This window comes from Meriones unguiculatus, chromosome 3, assembly GCF_030254825.1.
Source record: "Meriones unguiculatus strain TT.TT164.6M chromosome 3, Bangor_MerUng_6.1, whole genome shotgun sequence".
Taxonomy (NCBI): domain Eukaryota; kingdom Metazoa; phylum Chordata; class Mammalia; order Rodentia; family Muridae; genus Meriones; species Meriones unguiculatus.
Window position 1 is genome coordinate 187,348,296 of NC_083351.1, and position 19,274 is coordinate 187,367,569.

The following is a 19,274-nucleotide window of genomic DNA, read 5'->3' on the forward strand; positions in this document are numbered from 1 at the left end:
ATTCTTATCACAAAGGGCCTCAGGGTATATCTTTGTCTCTTTGGTTTCATTTCTCCTCCCCCTCCTTCTTTTTTAAAGTATCTTCTTGGTCTAAGTTATCTACACTTCAGAATACATGAACCAGTCATGTCCTGGAAGTTCATGTAAGATATCTCTAAAGAGTCCCTGTTGCAAAATCTCTAGAGTTTTGTGCTTCAGATATTTGTTTTTACTACCAGTCATCAAGTAAACAGGCCATGTTATCATATATTCTCTTTGTAATGCTCCCCAATGACCTTGGGGTTATCTCTTTTTTGTTGAAAAAGAAGTTGGGACTCAAAACTTAAGCTATATGTTGAAGATTTCATAGTGCTAAGTACAGATTTATATTAGAACAAGATTCACTCCTGACTTCAATCTGAAAGTTTCCACCACGTGAGCTAGGAAAACTCAGGTATATATAAAGGGTAGAATGGGAAATGATTCTTTAGACAGTCTGAGAATCCACAGTTAATGAGACCCACTATTCTTGTGCCCAGAAGGAAGGCTTTGAGAGATAAAGAATTAGGCCTAGACAGAAGCCTAAGCATCTTGATTTCTTTCATTAGACACAAAAGTATCCAGCTAACACAGAACTCGGCAAGAAGGATGTATCATAACAAATGAGCACACCACTGGGGACAGCACACTCAGACAAAGCCTGCTGAGAGGGAAGGCTGAAGCTGAGGTCCTAAGTGAAATCTGTAGCTGATGGACTAGGTTTTCACTGATAAAAGTGTTCCCTTTCTTTCCTTCAACTACTACTATACCTGTCTTCTTCCGTCTATCTATCTCTTACTCAATACAAAGTAATGCTTCAAGTGTGCAATTATTTATATCAGTTTCATGCTTCAGATCTTCATTTTTTCTACTTCTTTTTTAAATTAATTTTTAACCTACTAAGTCCAATTACTGCTACCCATGTGTGTGTGCATGTCATTCACTGGAGACTGAGGAAACTACCAGTGTCTATAACCGCCATAAAGCTGGCTCACCCTCTCCAAGAACCTTTCACCTGTCAGTAGTTCCTTAGATAGTTATGGGGCCTCATGAGCCCCTCACTAATCTACCCTGGAATTTTTAACAGGCTTGATTCTCACAGCTTTTGCATCTATCACCAGCACTACTGTGAGTTCCCATGAGCAAAAGCCATACCATGTTCAGAGAACAGTATATTACAGCACTCCCCATTCCCCACTGCTTACATTCTGTCTTCCCCCATTCTATGTTGATCACTGAGCATTTGGCAGTAGGGTCGCATAGGGCTCAATATACATGCCCCTTCTATGGCTGAGCACTGATGATAGCTTATGCTCAGAACTTCGGACACTAATGATTCTCTGCATTAACCACCATGTAAAAAGAATAAAATTGGAGGCTGAAAGGTGAACTGACTTTCTTGTTGAAGACCTGGTTTCAGTTGTCATCACTGATATGGGTACTGAAATCTATTGATAAGCACCCACAAGGTACACCTACCTACATGCAAATAGGATGACACAAACACATAAAATTATTTTTTTTTAAGACTCATGAAAGCTTTAGATTTGGGCTGCTCCCCACTTTGATTACAAACACTTCTTTCCAGTTCCTCTGGCAAGTGTGGCACAGGTTCCAACTCTCCAACTATGATTGCTTTGCAAACTCATGGCCTGAACATATACATTACACTATATTTTATACAATCCATCCTCAAATCCAGTGTTTTCAAAATTGCAAAGCCTTTTTTCCATTAGCATAAGTGAAAAATCAATGTTTGGTAGGCACAAGTATCTTACACAGGATTCAGAAAATAGTAAATTATATTTGAGTGAATAAAATAAAACATATCGAAATGTGTCATGTATAATCAATAGGTGAAGTCTTTTGTTATTGCTCATTTAAAATACATATTTTGTTTGTGTGTTTTTCAAGACAGGTTTCTCGGTGTGGCCTTGGCTGTTCTGGATTTGCTTTGTAGACCAGGATGGTCTTGAACTCACAGAGATCTGCCTGCTTCCGCCTTTGCGTTCTGAAGAGTGGAGATTACAGGGCTGTGCCACCACACCTGGCTAAAATACATATTTTAACTATGTCATTAAAATTATTGAAAGTTAATGTAGAATATTTTTTATTGCATTGGTCAAGGTCACAAAATAACAAGACACTACTATAAGTAGTTATTGAATATAATTCTAGTTAACTGGTGTAATGGTTGAAATCATTTCAACCACTAGTAATCTCAATTTCCTTCCATTGTTGGCTTTATGGCCTGGATCTCACTATCATAACAACTGAAAACATTTGCATGCAGTCTATGAGAACTCAGTCCAGGCTTTGTCCTGCCTCCTTACTAGGCAGAGTTTTATCTTCCTCTGATGCTTTTCTCCCTGGCTTACAGGATAGCCAAAATCCCCTGAAAACTGTGCATATTACCCTTTCTGTAAAAGGCCTTGCCAAACTGTTTTTTTTTTTTTTTCTTCTCATCCTTCCCATCTTTGACACAGCAATGTTACAAAAGATGGTCTTCCTTAAATAACCTTAGCTCCTGTGACATTGCTCAGTGAGAGAGCTTCCCACATGGTACTGATAACCAGTTCTTTGGTCAGGCTTTCTCAAAGATGCCATGGGCTCTTTGCAGTCACAGATAAAAGACTTCTGCTCCCGTCACCACAAAACAGTGCCAGGACTTTAGCAAACAGTCTTGCAATGAATGAGTAATCAGCAGGTGGCCCAGATGACAGATGCCCTATCATCTTTGGGCCAGGATTTAGTGCAAAGTCTAAAGTCCTAAGAGCTTACCTCCATGCCTTGTTCTAATTTCCCCAGCCAAAACCATAACCATTTTGGAGTCAACTTAAAGACCATATAACAGGCCACCTTTTCAAGAGAATGGGCAAGCAATCCATTTTTAGACACTGCTCCTGATTAGAGCTGGCCAATTGTTCTGTAGAGATTTCAGTGGTTTGCAACTCATACAAGATGGTCCAGTAATGATACAGGAGCAAAGAGGAAAATAGCGCACAGGTACCAATTTGGTGGCAATAAAACCATCGTTCTTGGAATTGGAAGATCAATTTTACATAATCAACACTGCACTACAGATTACTTTCGAGTTGGCATGACCCAAAAGAAAGTTTCTAGTTATCTTTCCTTACTCTCTTTCATTTAAGAAACTTAAGGGAATTTTGGATCAAGTGAAGGATGGGAATAAGATAGAGATCAGTGCCTCCAACAGATAACTTGAATTGGCCCTGTGAACAGAAATATTGTTCAAAATATCTTTTTGTTGTTGTTTTTTTGCCCAACTAAACATTCTCTAACAGAGGGAGAGAAATCTGAGCTATTACCCTTGGTCTGAGTTTGTTTGATTTGTTGTTATTTTGTATTGTACTGTTTTTCTTACACAGGTCTGACACAGGTCGTATATATATATTGAGCATATATGTGAATATATACATATGTGTGAATATATATATTCTTTCATATCTATATATGTAAGAATGAGCCTAACCCTCTACTTCAGAAAGAATACCTCAGTCAGAACAGCACCTCCCTGAATTGGCAAAATAAAGAGCACCTGAAGTGGATTACTAGTTTTCCTTAAACACTTCTGTAAGTCAAAACCAAAATGATTTACCTACATTTCTGAGGGCCTGTAAAAAGTATACACACGTTTGAGAGTTACATGGAAAATCCCCTTTCCATTTTCCTCTGCAGCAAAACACTTTGGAATCTAACCTCTGAAGTAGGGCCTACATTTAAATAATCCCAACCCAAATTCCTGAAGACCCAAATCTAAGAACATTTATTCTAAAGTTCTTTTTAATACCTCCTTTATTTTTCATTTTTCCAGAAATGCAAGTTTCTTTCGCAACCTCTACAAATTGATTTTTTACTAAAATGAAAAATAATGAAAGAAGCATAATAAGACTTACGAGAGAATAAAATTGAAGCTTCGGATTTCATTCCTGTCAATGAAAACAAATTCAGACCAAAATACTCGAAGCAAAAGTTGTACATAATGATGGGGTTTCCAGGACCAGGTGTACAAAGAAAGCCTAGGACATCACCACTCACATGGAGTCTGAACTGGGTCAGAGCTTAAGCCATTTTCCTCATCAGAAAGACATATGGACAAGGAAATTTAGCCCAATACCAGAAATTAGTCTAGCAGTAATAAAAATAAGGAGCCTTAGGCTTAGGTATGTATTGGCATCATCTGAGAGACAGCTCAGCATGATGAAGATTTCATTCTATAGCATCAGACTTGCCTATAACAGCACATGATCTGACATGACCTAACCTTTTACCTTTTATAAATTATGTAAATGCACATAATAGCAATAGAGATGTCAATGCATAATTGTAAAGACCAATGGCGATCATTTTGACAGTGTATAGTACTATTACTTGACACTGAAAATAGAAATATTATCATTTTTAGTAAGTTTTCTTCATGGATATCATATATGATAATTATTACTGTTACTTAAAGCATTATGAAATCATTTTTCCAGAAAATGCTTTTAATAGCACATGGACTAATTCTCATCACACTGATAGATATATCCATTAATATTTCTCTTCTACAGTTATATTTATATCCAGTGAACATCCTGGCACTGGATGTCAAGACTGCAGACAGAATCTAAGGCTAGCAACTTCTTTCAGGTTGAGCCACAGTCTCCAGCCTCACGAACAGAACACTGGTCAGCTTCTTTCTTGAACTCACTTTTAAGTTCCCTGAGGGCAGGGGCAGCGCATGACACCTTGTGCATCTCCGACTCTCTCGTTCATGGCTTCTGCCATATTTGGATCGCCGCTGTTTGTCAGTGAGTAAGTGCTGGGCTAGGACCATTTTTCATTTATATTTAGAATCAACTAACAAATATAATATCTGTCCATTGATGCAATGAGCTTTACCACAAAACCTATTAAAAATATTTGTGTGAAAGACATGAAGGAACATCAGGACTGCACATTGGAGCTTAGATTTACACAATTGTGAAATAGACATATAAGACAGCTAAACAATTAAATTTGGTCTACCAATATTTGATTTATACTCAACTCTCAGGTACATACACTGAGCTCAAAGACAGGGTCAGCATAAGCCACAAACCACTTCCATTGAAACCTTCAGGCAAAGCCAGTCAATTAAAAAACCACTTCTGTAGCATAGTGAACCTATTTGCTACTGTCTTCCCTCTGACCTGCCTCTCCAGAATCAGAGTGCATAGTGGTACCATGATTCTTCTACCAAAGCCACATTGAAATTAACATGTTCTAAGTAGCAGAAAGAGCAGGAGTTCAAGGCCAGCCTCCACCACAAAGTGAATGTGAGACCAGACTGGGCTTCGTGAACAGATGTCTTAAAATCAAATAAAAACTGACTTTCCTGTGCTACCCATAAAAATGAAAAGAAAAAGCTACTTTTGAAATAATGGCTAAACTTACAGAAATTACTGATAATCTCCAAGTCTACAAACAGGTAGCAGAAAATACAATACAAAAAAAAAAAAAACTTTCAAAGAATACTCAACTATCCTAGCAACTCTGGAACAGAGAAAGGGACTCAAGTTTTCTAAACAGTTTTTATAAAATTCCTAGTACCTTATAATCAATGCTGTTTTTTTTTTCACCAAAATTATAGCAGATATTTAGTACCATCTCAGTTCTATAGATGAGAAAAGTAAACCTCATAAACTGTAGATTGTCCATAGTCAAAAAGGAATTTCTCAATGTTAGGCAAGAAGCCAAGCAACTAAGAAGCAAGGACAGACACCAGACCAAATTCACAGCTCATTTTTTAGAGTGTCAGAGACTTGGTTTCGGACCCTAGCTAGGAGGCTCCCAGGCTGTGTGGTAGGATCAGTCAAACTATGGAAAAGTGACAGAGTTTCCCTCACAGGATAGCTGTGAGCAGTTAATAACCACCACATTTATGTACTTAGAAGGAAGTTACTAGAATTATTTTATAATTTGTAGCTAGAAATTAAATTTTACAAAGGATTTTTAAATATTCTGCTTTTCACTAAGTTGAAAGAGCAAAGACAATTATCTGCTTTTTGAAAGGAGAAGTTAGAGTACATGAGGGGGGCATTCCTACTCTTGCTGCAATGAGTGTTTGCTTATTCCCTTACTCCTCCTCTATCATTTGTGCTTATTCTGGACCTCAGTGAAAGAAGTGGTGTTGGACATGGATTCTTCATTTTACTGTGTGCTTTTGCTCATCTCCAAATTTGGAGCTACTAATACTGAGATACTTAACAGAGATTTCAAATATAACATATCTTGAGACCTCAGACTCACACCCAGTTTCTCCTCCACAGGAATTTACAACAATGTGAAAAAAAACCTCATAAGATATGGAATTTCAGAGATGGAAAAGGCCTTGGGAACTAGGTTAGCTAAATTACCCATTGGTCATATGGAAAAAGTGCCTCAAATTGTTCTATTACTTCATCAAAGAATACACACATAAAGGAAGAGATCTGAACAGTGGTGAGGTTGTTTGACTTACGTGACACTTCTACCACTGCACTTTAGCTAATTTGAGAGACAAAAACCCCTCTTAGATTCTTGAACTCCCCTTAGCTCAAGACCCCAACCCTGTCATTCACACTCTCCAACGTAGCACAGTATAAACTCAAACTCAAATGAAAATATGCAATGGCTCTACTTGTGCACGCATCCAGGAGGGAGGTTCTACAGGACTTGAACAGTGCTCACACTGGAGGTGTTCCCTCACCACGACTCCTTGATCTATAGACAGATTATGTACACAAGTTAAAAGGTGCTGTTAACTTGCATAGGTGCGGAGATGACTCTTTTTCTCTTGTAGCTTTCCAAGTGAACTTTGGTAGTAGCTTCGACTCTGGGGAGGAGGGAACTGATTGAAACTTAAGGTCTCATTTCAGAAAAGCTTTCAAGCATTGGGTAATATGGAAGTCTTTTAGGATGACTCTTCTTTTAGGAAGTACTATCAGTCTTCAGCGTCCATGTTAGCATACAGCAAACAAGACATGCAGACTGAAAAATATTTTAGTGTTTCAGAAAAGTGACACATAGAAAGGTAAATTAATTAACTGACAACTGCCCCAGTGAGCAGGAGCTAGGGGGTGCTTGCTCTGACCTGCAACTGGATGAGCATATGTCTCTGTGTATACATTTGCATGTGTTTTCATGCATAGATTACCTCAAGAGCCAAATCAGTACTCAGAATGTATGACTTTCTAGGTATATCAATTCTGGATGTTTTCCTTTGCAGAACTTAACGTAAGTGTCTGCACATTTATGGTTAATTAATGTCACTCTCTCCTCTGAGAGAAAGGGCAGTGTTTGTTTTGCTCCTTATTGTATCATCTTCCCTAAACATATGCTGGGCCTAAAATTGTTGCTTAATAATTATTTCAGGATTAAATAAAGGAAAGATAGAATAACTAGATGACCAAGGACTTGGCTTTTGGGTGGAATTCCATCATTTAATTAACCATGTAGCCTTAGTTAAATCTCATTTTTAATTTTAATTAACAGAATCTTAGAGACACCCCCGCTCCCATGGTTAGCAATCCCTTTCTTCCTACTGAGTTGCCTCATGCAGCCTTGATATGAGGGTGTGTGTGTAGTCTTATTGTAACTTGTTATGTCATGTTCGGGTGATATCCCTGGGAGACCTGCTCTTTTCTGAAAAGAAACTAAGATACGCTCAGGATGCGAGGCTAAGCACTGCACTCAGGGTCAGCCGCTTTCGACCCAGAGAAGAGCATGTCTGATTGCATGCGGGTTGATGCCCCAGGTCCCGCCTCTGAGAAAAAGGTATCAGACGGGTCTGATGCTCTTTGGGTGGATGACACCTAAATGAACATAGGTACAAAGTCCCAATTTATTTCTAATATCAGAGATCAGACCTCTACTCTTGCCTGATGTGTCTAAAACAAAAAGGGGGAACTGTAGAGAGCTGCGGAATGCTATGCCTTAAAGATGGAGCTGGTTTCCGCCTTCCACCTTCCCGATGGTGAGTGCTCTCTGTCAGGAACAATTCCACATTTGGCTAAGGCTGAGGATCTGGCTTGCTTCCATGTATGTGGACCTATCTGCATTGCTCACGTGGCACGCCTGGGTTGGCTACCCAGAGGCTCTTTAAGCTGTGGGCTGGCTTTCCTCAGGGTCCGAGGATTGTTCAAGGTTCCTGAATAAACTGCATTGAAAAAAAAAAAAGTGCAGATGTGTGTGACAGCCATAAAAAAAAAAAAAAGAAACTAAGAAGGAGGGACCCTGGGGGAGAGGGGAAGGTCCAATGGGCGAGGAGTGAGAGGAGTGGAGGGTGTAGAAGCTACAGTTGGGTTACAATGTATGAGAGAAGAATAAATTAAAAATATCTGTTTAAGTAATCTTAGAAATAAGCTCACCTACTTACTTACTTTTTTTTTCATTCCAACATAGATCTCATGAAAATACAAATATTAAAGCAGATGCAAGACTTCTCTTTATGGAAGTGGAAGGCAAAGAATCTTACATGGTCAGACGTTTTGGCCCTCTCTTCATACTGCACTGATTTTCTTAGCTATTTAAATCAGTCATCAGCAATTCATATAAGCAAAGGTTGAAAATCAATAATCTAAATCAACCCTAACTTTGGGTAAATGAAGAAGGTAGGATGTGAAGATGAAAACGGAATCCCCTAGGACGGTGCTTGTACAGCACACATGATCGAAGTGGAGACCCACGTGCCCATAACTTAGCACCTTTATTAGTTATGGACTAGTCACCATACCTGACTTCAAGCCCATTTTCCAGATTTTTTTTTGGAGGGGGGTTATAAGCCTTTATTCATGTCACTCATAAAATAGCTTTTTAAATAGGAAAACAAAATAGCCAAACAAAAAATGTAAATGTGTCCTTGAAAACTCAAACAAAAGACAAAGTTCTACTCAAAACAAAGTTGTTTTTACTAGATAAAAACATAGATAGAATGACATATTCGAATCTCAAAGACTTATGTCATGCTCCCTCTTCAACACCACAATGCTCCACATTATACTGCATCACGCATTTCAGAGATTGCTGCATCCTCTCAGCAGCCAGTACATACTCATAATCCTTGGCTGATGCATAATCACAAACAGCAATAGCTACATTCTGCTAGAAATCGTTATAAGAATCCAAATTCGAAATGAAGCAGTTAATTACTCTCCTCATGTGATTTAAGAATAGTTCTCCCAAGAGGAAACATTTTGAATCAATCATTATGTTAGAATTCTGATATTTTCTTTCAAGAGTAGAAATGGCCACATCGTATTCATATTTGTACTCTGTTTTCTTATTTTATCCACTTTATTTTCATATTTCTATATATGTTCCATTTTTCTGGTAATGCTCAGAGATGACTTTCCTCCACAGTTCAATGATTGTTTTCTATTCTTCTGAGACCAAAGAAAGTTCACCCATAAACTCTTGCATATGCACAACTGTTATAAGACCACAAGACATTAGTGGAACAACTTTCACATAATAAGCACATTAAGCTGGTTGAGAATTCACACATCACTCATCTCCATTAAACAGGATCGCAGAATGGCTTGGATACTTTCCAGATCAACCACTTGGAAGGCCTAAGGTCAAAATGTAGGCCAACATTCTCCTTCTACCATGATTTCTTGCTTTCTTATTCTAATTGTCTAGGAAATGTTAGAATGTGCCTTTTCTTTCTGGACATTAAGGCAAATGTAGAGTGGTTTCTGTATATCTTCAACTCAAATACAGTACTCACTGTGTGTTTATGATAACAACCTATAACTGTAAACCTGAACATCAATGACATAAACGTATGCTAAATATGTGTGTACATATGAGTGAACACACACAGAAATCCATAACGCGAAAGAAGAGCTTCCCATTAGTTATATAGAGTCATATGATTTCAGTTGGTGATGTATTCCAACTAATAACCAATAGAGGAAAACATTCTAATTGAAAATGGTTCATAATTAATGATGAATAAAGCTAGCATTTTGTATATATGCCAAGGATATAATAGTTAAGTAGAACAAAGAAACTTAGAAAAGTACATGAAGAAAGTCTTTCTGGTGGTTGGGGATCAGAAAAAGTACTTCAAATTATGACACTTATTGTTCTGAGTGTATTGAATTAAAGCGAATGAAATCTATGTCATCACCTCCTGCCTTCCTATCACTTATCCCTCTTCATCCCACATATCACTAAGTACAATTAATTCTGATATAAACTTACATGTCCACAAATATATTTTCTTAAAAAAGTAGCCTAATTTTGATGATTCCTCTTTCCAGGAAATCTCATCACCAGGTAAGAGTGGCTTACAGGACAGAACACAGTAGCCTAGATACTGCCTCATACTATTGACTATTGTTGTAGTTGGATGCTCTGAAAAACAATTTCTATCATCTGATGTATTTTGTCTGCACAGGTCAATTTCCCACTAATTCCTTCTCCTGACTCTTCTATGTAATACAAGATGCTGCACAAACTTAAGTTTCCTATTTTGCATGACTGCCATGTGTATGCACATAAGCCAATTAATGTTCTCCTGTTAATCTCTATACCATGCTTGTATAATGTAGACTCATTTACAGAAACCTTAGAAAGTCCTTCCTATACAGAACTTGGTCCTTTTTGGTTATGTAATTATATTAAGTTGGTAATCAGTTCAGACTTGCTTAAGATAAGGTTTTTCACTGAATATCTCTACTTTTCTCCAAAATTCAGAATGTATGTGCAGAGAAAACTAGACTCAGTAATAAGATTTGCAAAAAAGGAATTAAATAAAAGTTCTACCACTTTTGAAATTGTTTCTTTAGCAGCCATATTTAACCTAATTTAGACTCAGTCACCAAAGCAACTGAGTAAAACAGAGAAAACAACCAAACTCTACATTAGATGAACAGAAAGTTTATATGAGACACTAAAGCAAGTATCATCTCTAGTACATTAAGTACTCAACAAATACTGGTCATTTGAATTCATCCTATTAATATTTTATGAAATATTGACTAAATTCTATTAACAACCTATAGCAAGGTCACAGTCCTAGTAACTTCAGCACACAGCCACAGGTCAGACAAAGACAACAGAAATGAAAAGGAAGGGCTCTTTTAGCCTGAATCATACCTGTATATTTTATATCTAGTTGTAAATCCTTGACGGTGTCTTTCCACAAAGGATAGGTAGCTCCTGGAGTGGTGGAAAGGCCCCCTGTCTGAAATAAGCCAATCAAATTCCTTGGAGACATGTTGGTCTGTCCCAGCTGGCTCCTGGTGGGAGGGCTGCACTGAGATACGGCCCCATACAAACAGGAAGTAGAGGAGCTCAACAAACCTCCAGTTCATGCTTTTCTGCCGGCCTTTTTCCTCTCATTCTTGCTCCATTCTGTGGAGTCCTGTAGAAAATAGAAAGGAGAAAGAAAGGAGGAAGAGGAGGGGGAGAGAGAAAGACAGTAAAAGAAACAAAAAATGAGGTTACCATAACTTCATCAGTAGAATGTTTTAATGTTCATAAAAGCATTGCTGCTTTGTTAAAATTGAAGAATCTGTACTGATGGGTCACCCTTGCCTTGCTTTGCTGTTGAGGTCCAATGTGTAGCTATAGAAACTCATAGATAATGGAGCATAGGATACCGACGTGTAAACTAAGGGCCTATGTTTCAATCATTGGTGCATTACAGATGTCCAGTTATATGTATTTTAAGAGTTAATAATAAATTAATACAGAAACAGAGTCTAATACATCCATGCTGGGTTATAGGACAGTGTTTGTCCTGTGTTCTGCCTTAACCAAAAACATCCCTCTCATTATGGAGCCTTGATGAGCTAGAGTTCCTTTCTCTTCTGTTACACAGAAGCAACTCACAGGACACACCCTGCTTTCAAAACATTTACAAGTTTAACTTTGTCATCCCACTGACAGTCAGTGTGCTAGCCTAACAAACTGCTTCTTGTCCCACCAGTTTTTCTCAATAAGCTTTCTCTATTTTATACTGTGAAGGTGATACATATACAAAAAGCATAATCTATAAACAGCATTGTTTCCGGCAAGTTCTTTTGTTTGACTCTTTTTCCTCATGCAGCAGCACTAACATGCTAACTGCATCACACAATTAGAGCACAGTGCTCCCTCCAACCCCCTGCACAGAACAAAGGGTCAGTACACGGCATACATGATAAGGATAACTGTCAAAATGACAAAAATATTAGTATGCCAGGTCTTGATAAGTGTTCAGTGGAAGAGCACTTATCAAAACTAATGACTTGACATTGTCAGCTAAATACTCTTCTCAAAATTTTTGTTTTTTAACCTTTTTGCTACACCTGAATGAAGCCCTACTTAGCCTTAGAAGTCACCTGAAGTCATGCCCTTTATCTTTACTGTCTTTCTTTATTCCCTTAAAAAGCGGTTCTTCTGTTCTGTCCACTCAATTCTATTTGCTCATTTTCTAAACTCTGTGTCAGATCCGATTTCCTTGCATTATACTTCTTTGTTTTATGTCTGTCTCATTCACTGGGCTGTGAGCCTTTAACTGGCTAGAAGCTTTAGAAAGTAGTTTTCTTTGGTAGCCATGTGACTGTGAACAGTCACAACCCCTCTCTAGACCTCAGACTTTTATGGATACCATTTAAAAATATGATGAGGACACAAACATTGTGTGAAGTGTAAAACCTATACACATGATTAAGCATACTGTATTTGGCTATTCTCCCAGCTGAGTATGGGAGGCCAGAAACGCTAGGAAATAAGAAATGAAAGAGAGGGATGTAGGTTTCTGCACAATTGAGTATTTCTTTCTATTGCTCAATTACACCATTTTATCATCAGATGCCACAAAAACCTGCCTGTCATTGCAAGCCCCAGCTGTCAGGGCAAGGGAGGGGAGGCATATGTGCTGAGTGTGAGCTGGAAAAAGCTACAGCCTGAAGTTTTGTTCAGAGCCTAAAACAAAGCTCTACATGTTGAATACAGAATTGTATCAGCTACAGCTGCCAGGACTGTCTGCCAGAGCCCACCAGAGTGGCAAGCAGGGGGTAGGAGTGATTGTTCTGAGATCCATGGAGTGAACTACAGTATACTGGAATCACACTGTGATACCCATACAGAGCTTCTGCTGTGAGTGGGTGCGAATAGGAGTCAGTGAAGGAACACTTAACTGTTACTGTGAGTAAACAAGATGCAGAGTATTGCACCTTGCAAAAGCTTATATATCTATTCTGGCATTGTGTGTGTGTGCAGATACACAGAGAGAGGTTTCAGCTGGAAATCCTAGGAATAGCTAAGATTTGACAGATCTAACCCAGTACTTCACAAGTAGTTGTCATTATCTCCCTACGGATATCTTTGATTATAACAATTAAAGGGATGCTCTGGATATCTTATGGAGAGAGGCCAAGGTTGCTGCAAAACATCCAGCATGTTCTGGATAGCCCCTGAAAATGGCAGGGGTCAGAGATATAGCAATGGTTACAAAATGAGGCCCTCACCAATTTATTTTACCATGACCCAACAATATACGGTAGCCCCTGTCTTTTGGCTTCTGGTAAGGAGTTCTACATTCTGCCAATGTCTTGGCTGGGTAATACATCCACATGTCTCTGTTTGAGATTATTAGTTTTGAATGTTTGTGATAAAATACATTACAGGAAGTTGTGAGGTCAGAATGTATCTCTGTGGACATGGAAAATCACAATAGTGCTCTAAACGTGGCTGAGTGGTTGAGTGCTTGCCTAGTGTGCATTAAACCTTGGGTTTAAGCCCTAGTGCTAAAAACAAAAGGAGAGCAGTCTGGGCAAGCATGTACTAATGAGCCACATTCCTGGTCTTCTGCAAGTAAGAATATCTGAATTCTGATTTCCAGCAACCCTTTGATATAATAATAAAAACACATAGTGTGGTCCTGTGTGCCTCTAAGCTCACCTCAGCTTTGGGAGGGAGAAACATGAAGATCCTGATGGCTTGCATGTCAGCCAACCTAAACAACCAGTGAACCTCCAGATTCAGCAAGATAGCCTTATTTAAAAAAGAAATTAGCACACCTCGCTTGGCTACCCAGAGGCTATTTAAGCTGTGGGCTGGCTTTCCCCAGGGTCCGAGGATTGTTCAAGGTTCCTGAATAAACTGCATTGAAAAAAATTAAAAAAAAAAATAAAGAAACAATTTTAAACGACAAAAAAAAGAAATTAGGGCAACAACACCCTTCACAGTAGCCACAAATGACATAAAGTACCTTGGTGTAACCCTAACCAAGCAAGTCAAAGACTTGTATAAAAAAAATTTCAGGTCTCTGAAGAAAGAATTAGAAGAAGATATCAGAAGATGGAAAGATCTCCCATGCTCATGGCTTGGCAGGATTAACATAGTAAAAATGGCCATCTTACCAAAAGCAATCTACAGATTCAATGCAATTCCCATCAAATTAGCAACACAATTCATTACAGACCTGGAATAAAAACTTCTCAACTTCATATGGAATAACAAGAAACACAGAATTGCTAAAACAATCCTCTACAATAAAATAGCTTCTGGAGGGATCTCCATCCCTGATCTTAAGTTGTACTATAGAGCAACAGTAATAAAAACTGCATGGTACTGGCATAGAAACAGAATGGTGGATCAATGGAAGTGAACAGAGGACCCAGAAATAAACCCACACACTTATGGATACCTGATCTTTGACAAAGATACCAAAACCATACAATGGAGAAAAGATAGCACCTTCAACAAATGGTGCTGGTCTAACTTGATCTCTACATGTAGAAAAATGAAAGTGGAACCATACTTATCACCCTGCACAAAACTGAAGTCCAAGTGGATCAAAGACCTCAACATAAAACCAGACACACTAAATCGGCTAGAAGAAAAAGTGGGGAAGACCCTAGAACTAACTGATTGGTACAGGAGACAACTTCCTGAACAGAACACCAACAGCACAGGCTCTAAGATCAACAATCAATAAATGGGACCTCATGAAACTGAAAAGCTTCTGTAAAGCAAAGGACAACATCCTCAAAACAAATTGACTGCCTACAGATTAGGAAAGGATCTTCGCCAACTCTATATCTGACAGAGGGCTCATATCCAGTATGTACAAGGAACTAAAGAAGGTAAAAAGCAACAAATCAAGTAATCCACTTAAAAAATGGGGAACAGAGCTAAACAGAGAATTCTCAATAGAGGAATATAAAAAGGCAGAGAAACACTTGAAGAAATGCTCAATGTCATTAGCCATCAGGGAAATGCAAATCAAAACAACCCTGAGATTTCACCTTACACCCATCAGAATGGCCAAGATGAAAAACTCAAGTGACAACACATGCTGGAGAGGTTGTGGAGAAAGGGGAACCCTCCTTCACTGCTGGTGGGAATGCAAACTGGTACAACCACTCTGGAAATCGATCTGGCACTTTCTCAAACAACTACGAATAGCACTTCCTCAAGATCCAGCCATACCACTACTAGGCATATATCCAAAAGGGGGTCAAGTTCACAGTAAGGACATTTGCTCAACCATGTTTGTAGCAGCTTTATTTGTAATAGCCAGAAGCTGGAAACAGCCCAGATGCCCCTCAACTGAAGAATGGGTGCAGAAACTGTGGTGCATCTACATAATGGAGTATTATTCTGCAATGAAAAACAAGGAAATCATGAAATTTGCAGGTAAATGGTAGGACCTGGAAAGAATCATCCTGAGTGAGCTGTCCCAGAAGCAGAAAGACACACAGTATATACTCACTCATATAGACATATAACATAGGATAAACCTACTAAAACCTGTACATCTAAAGAAACTAATCAAGAAGAGAAGACCCTGACTAAAATGCTCAATCCCCATCCCAAAAGGCAAAGAGGATGGACATCAGAAGAAGAAGAAAACAAGAAGCAACCTAGGAACCTGCCTCATAGGACCACTGAAAGGTTCTACCTTGCAGACTATCAAAGCAGACACTGAGACTTATGGCCAACTGTTGGGCAATGTGCAGGGAATCTTATGTAAGAAGTGGGAAATAATAAGATCTGGAAAGGACAGGAACCCCACAAGGAGAACAACAGAATCAGAGAATTTGAACACAGGAGTCTTCCCAGAGACTCATACTCCAACCAAGTACTAGATATGAAGATAACCTAGAACCCCTGCACAGATGTAGTCCATGGCAGCTTAGTGTCCAAGTGGGTTCCATAGTAATGAGAAGAGGGACTGCCTCTGATATGAACTGATTAGCCTGTTCTTTGATCACCTTCCCCTGAGAGGAGAGAAGCCTTACCAGGCCACAGAAGATGACAATGCAGCTATTCCTGATGTGATCTGATAGATTAAGTTCAGAAGGAAGGAGAGCAGGACCTCCTCTATCAGTGGACTTGGGGAGGGGCATGCATGAAGAAGGGGGTGGGAGGATGGGACCCAGAGGGGAAGAGGGAGGGGCTCATGGGGGGATACAAAGTGAATAAACTGTAATTAATAAAAATAAATAAATTTAAAAAAACCAAGTGAATAAAGTGTAAATAATAAAGAATTAAAACAAAAAATAAACAAAAAGATAAAAAAAGAAAATGAAATTACAGCAAAAGTCTAATAAGCTGAATCCTTGTTTGGGAGACAGCTAAAAATGTTAGGCACAAGGTAGGTCTAGATGAATGAAAAAAAAAAAGTAGTTATTGGACCTTAAGTGTACCTCTAACGGTCACCATTGGTCCTTGGTAAACAGGTCTTTGCTTCCTCTTTACAAATAGGTCTGAAGTCCCTGCCACCATGGACCCAAATAATGGTGCCAGGTAACTTGAAATTAATCCACTGTAACCGCGAGGCACCATAAATCCTTCCTCTTCTAGGTGATTCATGTCAGACATTTGGTCAGTAATAAAAACCTAGTTAACACCCTAGACAAGCAATGGCACAGTTAGGGAGCTGGATGGTGAGAGCCAGGTGAGCAGCTCTGCTTACAAAGACACCTGAGGTCACGGCCATCCACTGCCCACCATGTTGAAGATGGTTGGTTAAGACACTGTGCGGAACCCAGTTGCAAGGAAGACAAATGTGTGCCATAATGAACTGCCTGACTCTGCCCTGCCCAGCTGCACACCTCCTCTTCCTTTTGGTTAGGTCAAAGTGCAGCAATTTTTCTGTCTGTTTTATGTTCTTAGATATTAAATAGAACACTGACAAGGATCATGAAAAAAAGAAAAAACAATGTGGAGATAGACAGAGGAAGACACCCACGTCCACACGCACATGTGCACCCATATTTGTACGCCACACACAGAGCAAAAGAAACAGACAAGTAGATGAGAGCATCAAAATGATCCACAATGTACTAAGAGAAAAAATGAGGGTTTCAAAATACAGGGTATAAGAAAAGTAGATACAGAGCAGAATAAAGATTAGGACAGCAATTTCTTATAGGCTGTTATATGAAATATGGTGATCATCACTGTGAATTTCTGCACAAGACTGTTAACACTAACTCTTATGGACACTCTAGATAGCATAAGGTCATTTGGTTGATAATTATTAACCATTTGCTATGTACTTGGCTTTTAAATTCTCTGTTATTTGAATCCAGCCTATATTAGATATTTATACAAGTAAATTCCAGAAGGAAGCCTACTATATTGCTTAGCAGACAAACATTAATTAACTTCCCCAACTCAGAACTTCTAAGTGTTAGCTTAAGAGTCTATCCTTTGTATCCCTCAACATAAAATCTGTACAATTTTCACTGTATTCATTGCCTCCAACTCCAGGTGAAATTATTTGCCACTGGTACATTAAGACTCCGATGCAGAGTGCACACATGCATGGCTATTTCTTTTTGTTTGTTTTTCTTTAATTATTATTGTTATCATTTATTATAATTTATTCACTTTGTATCCCAGCTGTGGCCCCCTCCCTAGTCTCCTCCCAATCCCACCCTCCCTCCCTCTTCTCTCCCTATACCCTCTCCTAGTCCCCTTCTATCTGACCCTTGCCTGTCAGGTCTCATCAGGTCTGGCTGCATCCTCTTCCACTGTGGACTGTCAAAGCTAAACCCCACTCCAGGGGGAGGTGATTAAAGAGCTGGCCACATATAATCCACAAATGTTACCACAGGTAAATGAAGTTTAAGGGAGGAATTGAGACCAGAGAAAACATTTACAATGAAGATTACTAGAGGATATGGTTTTCTAATAAGCTGAAGAGGCCAATAAATAACTGAGCCCTAACTGGGTGGTGGTGATGAGGGCACCAAGCGAAAGCAATGCTCAGCATGATAACAAAGGCCTCTGCGTCCAGCTCTGTAAGGGGCCAAGGAAAGATGATCTCAAGTTTACTTAGAGTGATTTCACAAGAAGTACAGTAGTTTACTAACACCTTTTCTTAAAATTGTATGAAATTACAAAAGGGCTGGAGATACAGCTCAATGGCAGAGTACTTGCTTAATATGTAGGTAGTCTTGGGTTCAATATTTAGGGCTAGATTAAAGAAAAGAAATATAGAAAAGATCAAATAAGTCAGAAGGATTACAAATAAAGATACTTTATATACAGAATGCTCAGGAAAGACCTCTCACAAAGGAGCTGTAAGAGACTTGAGTGAAACAAAACAAGCAGTGAAGATAAGAACAAAAATGTCAGTGGAAGAAAAAGAAAAAAAGTGAGGGTTTGGTCTGCTCTGAGAGTGTCCAGGTAGCATCTAAGTGTGACTTATTTGCTGTAAAAGTCATTTTGAGAACAGTAACATGCATCAAAGGAGCACTAACTACATTATAGGAACTTTTGTATTTGCTTTTGGGACTCATGTCACAAGTGTGAGAAGGTGGGACACAACATTTTGCATGTGGATCAAAGGGGAAGCTGAGGATAGGAATGGTTATGAAATTAAACCAATACTGCAAAACTGTCAAATATCACCATCAGAAGGAAAGACTAAGCTATCTGATTCTAGAGCAGGTTCCATAGGGATATCCAGTATTAAATATGACTAGTCTCACTGCACATGTGTTTCAGATATTGCATAGACATGTACATGGGAGGCTTGTGGAAAGAGGCAGTGTAAACATCAGGCCCCACCAGAGACCGATAATGGTGACAAGCCAAAATACTGTGTTGCATGTACTGGATTCAAGGGAAAGTATTAGAATGAATTAAACTCCTTGCTTTTACACTAATTTAATATTTATTTCTTCTAACAACGTTAAAATTATGCATATTATAGGGTGGCCTCCAACCTATCCTTTTTGCTCAGTGTGAGACTACAGTAAGCCATTGTGCTCTGT

At 38.8% G+C, this 19,274-nt stretch overlaps 1 protein-coding gene across 1 annotated transcript in view; it reads right to left on the reverse strand.

Annotated features, from left to right (window-relative positions):
- The window catches only part of Brinp1 (BMP/retinoic acid inducible neural specific 1), a 202,845-nt gene that overhangs the window by 137,914 nt on the left and 45,657 nt on the right, over window positions 1-19,274 (reverse strand). Inside the window, exon 2 of the mRNA XM_021652035.2 lies at window positions 11,149-11,416. Coding sequence (XP_021507710.1) covers window positions 11,149-11,366 — 218 coding nt within the window. The 5' untranslated portion in view covers window positions 11,367-11,416. The remainder of the gene's footprint in view (window positions 1-11,148; window positions 11,417-19,274) is intronic.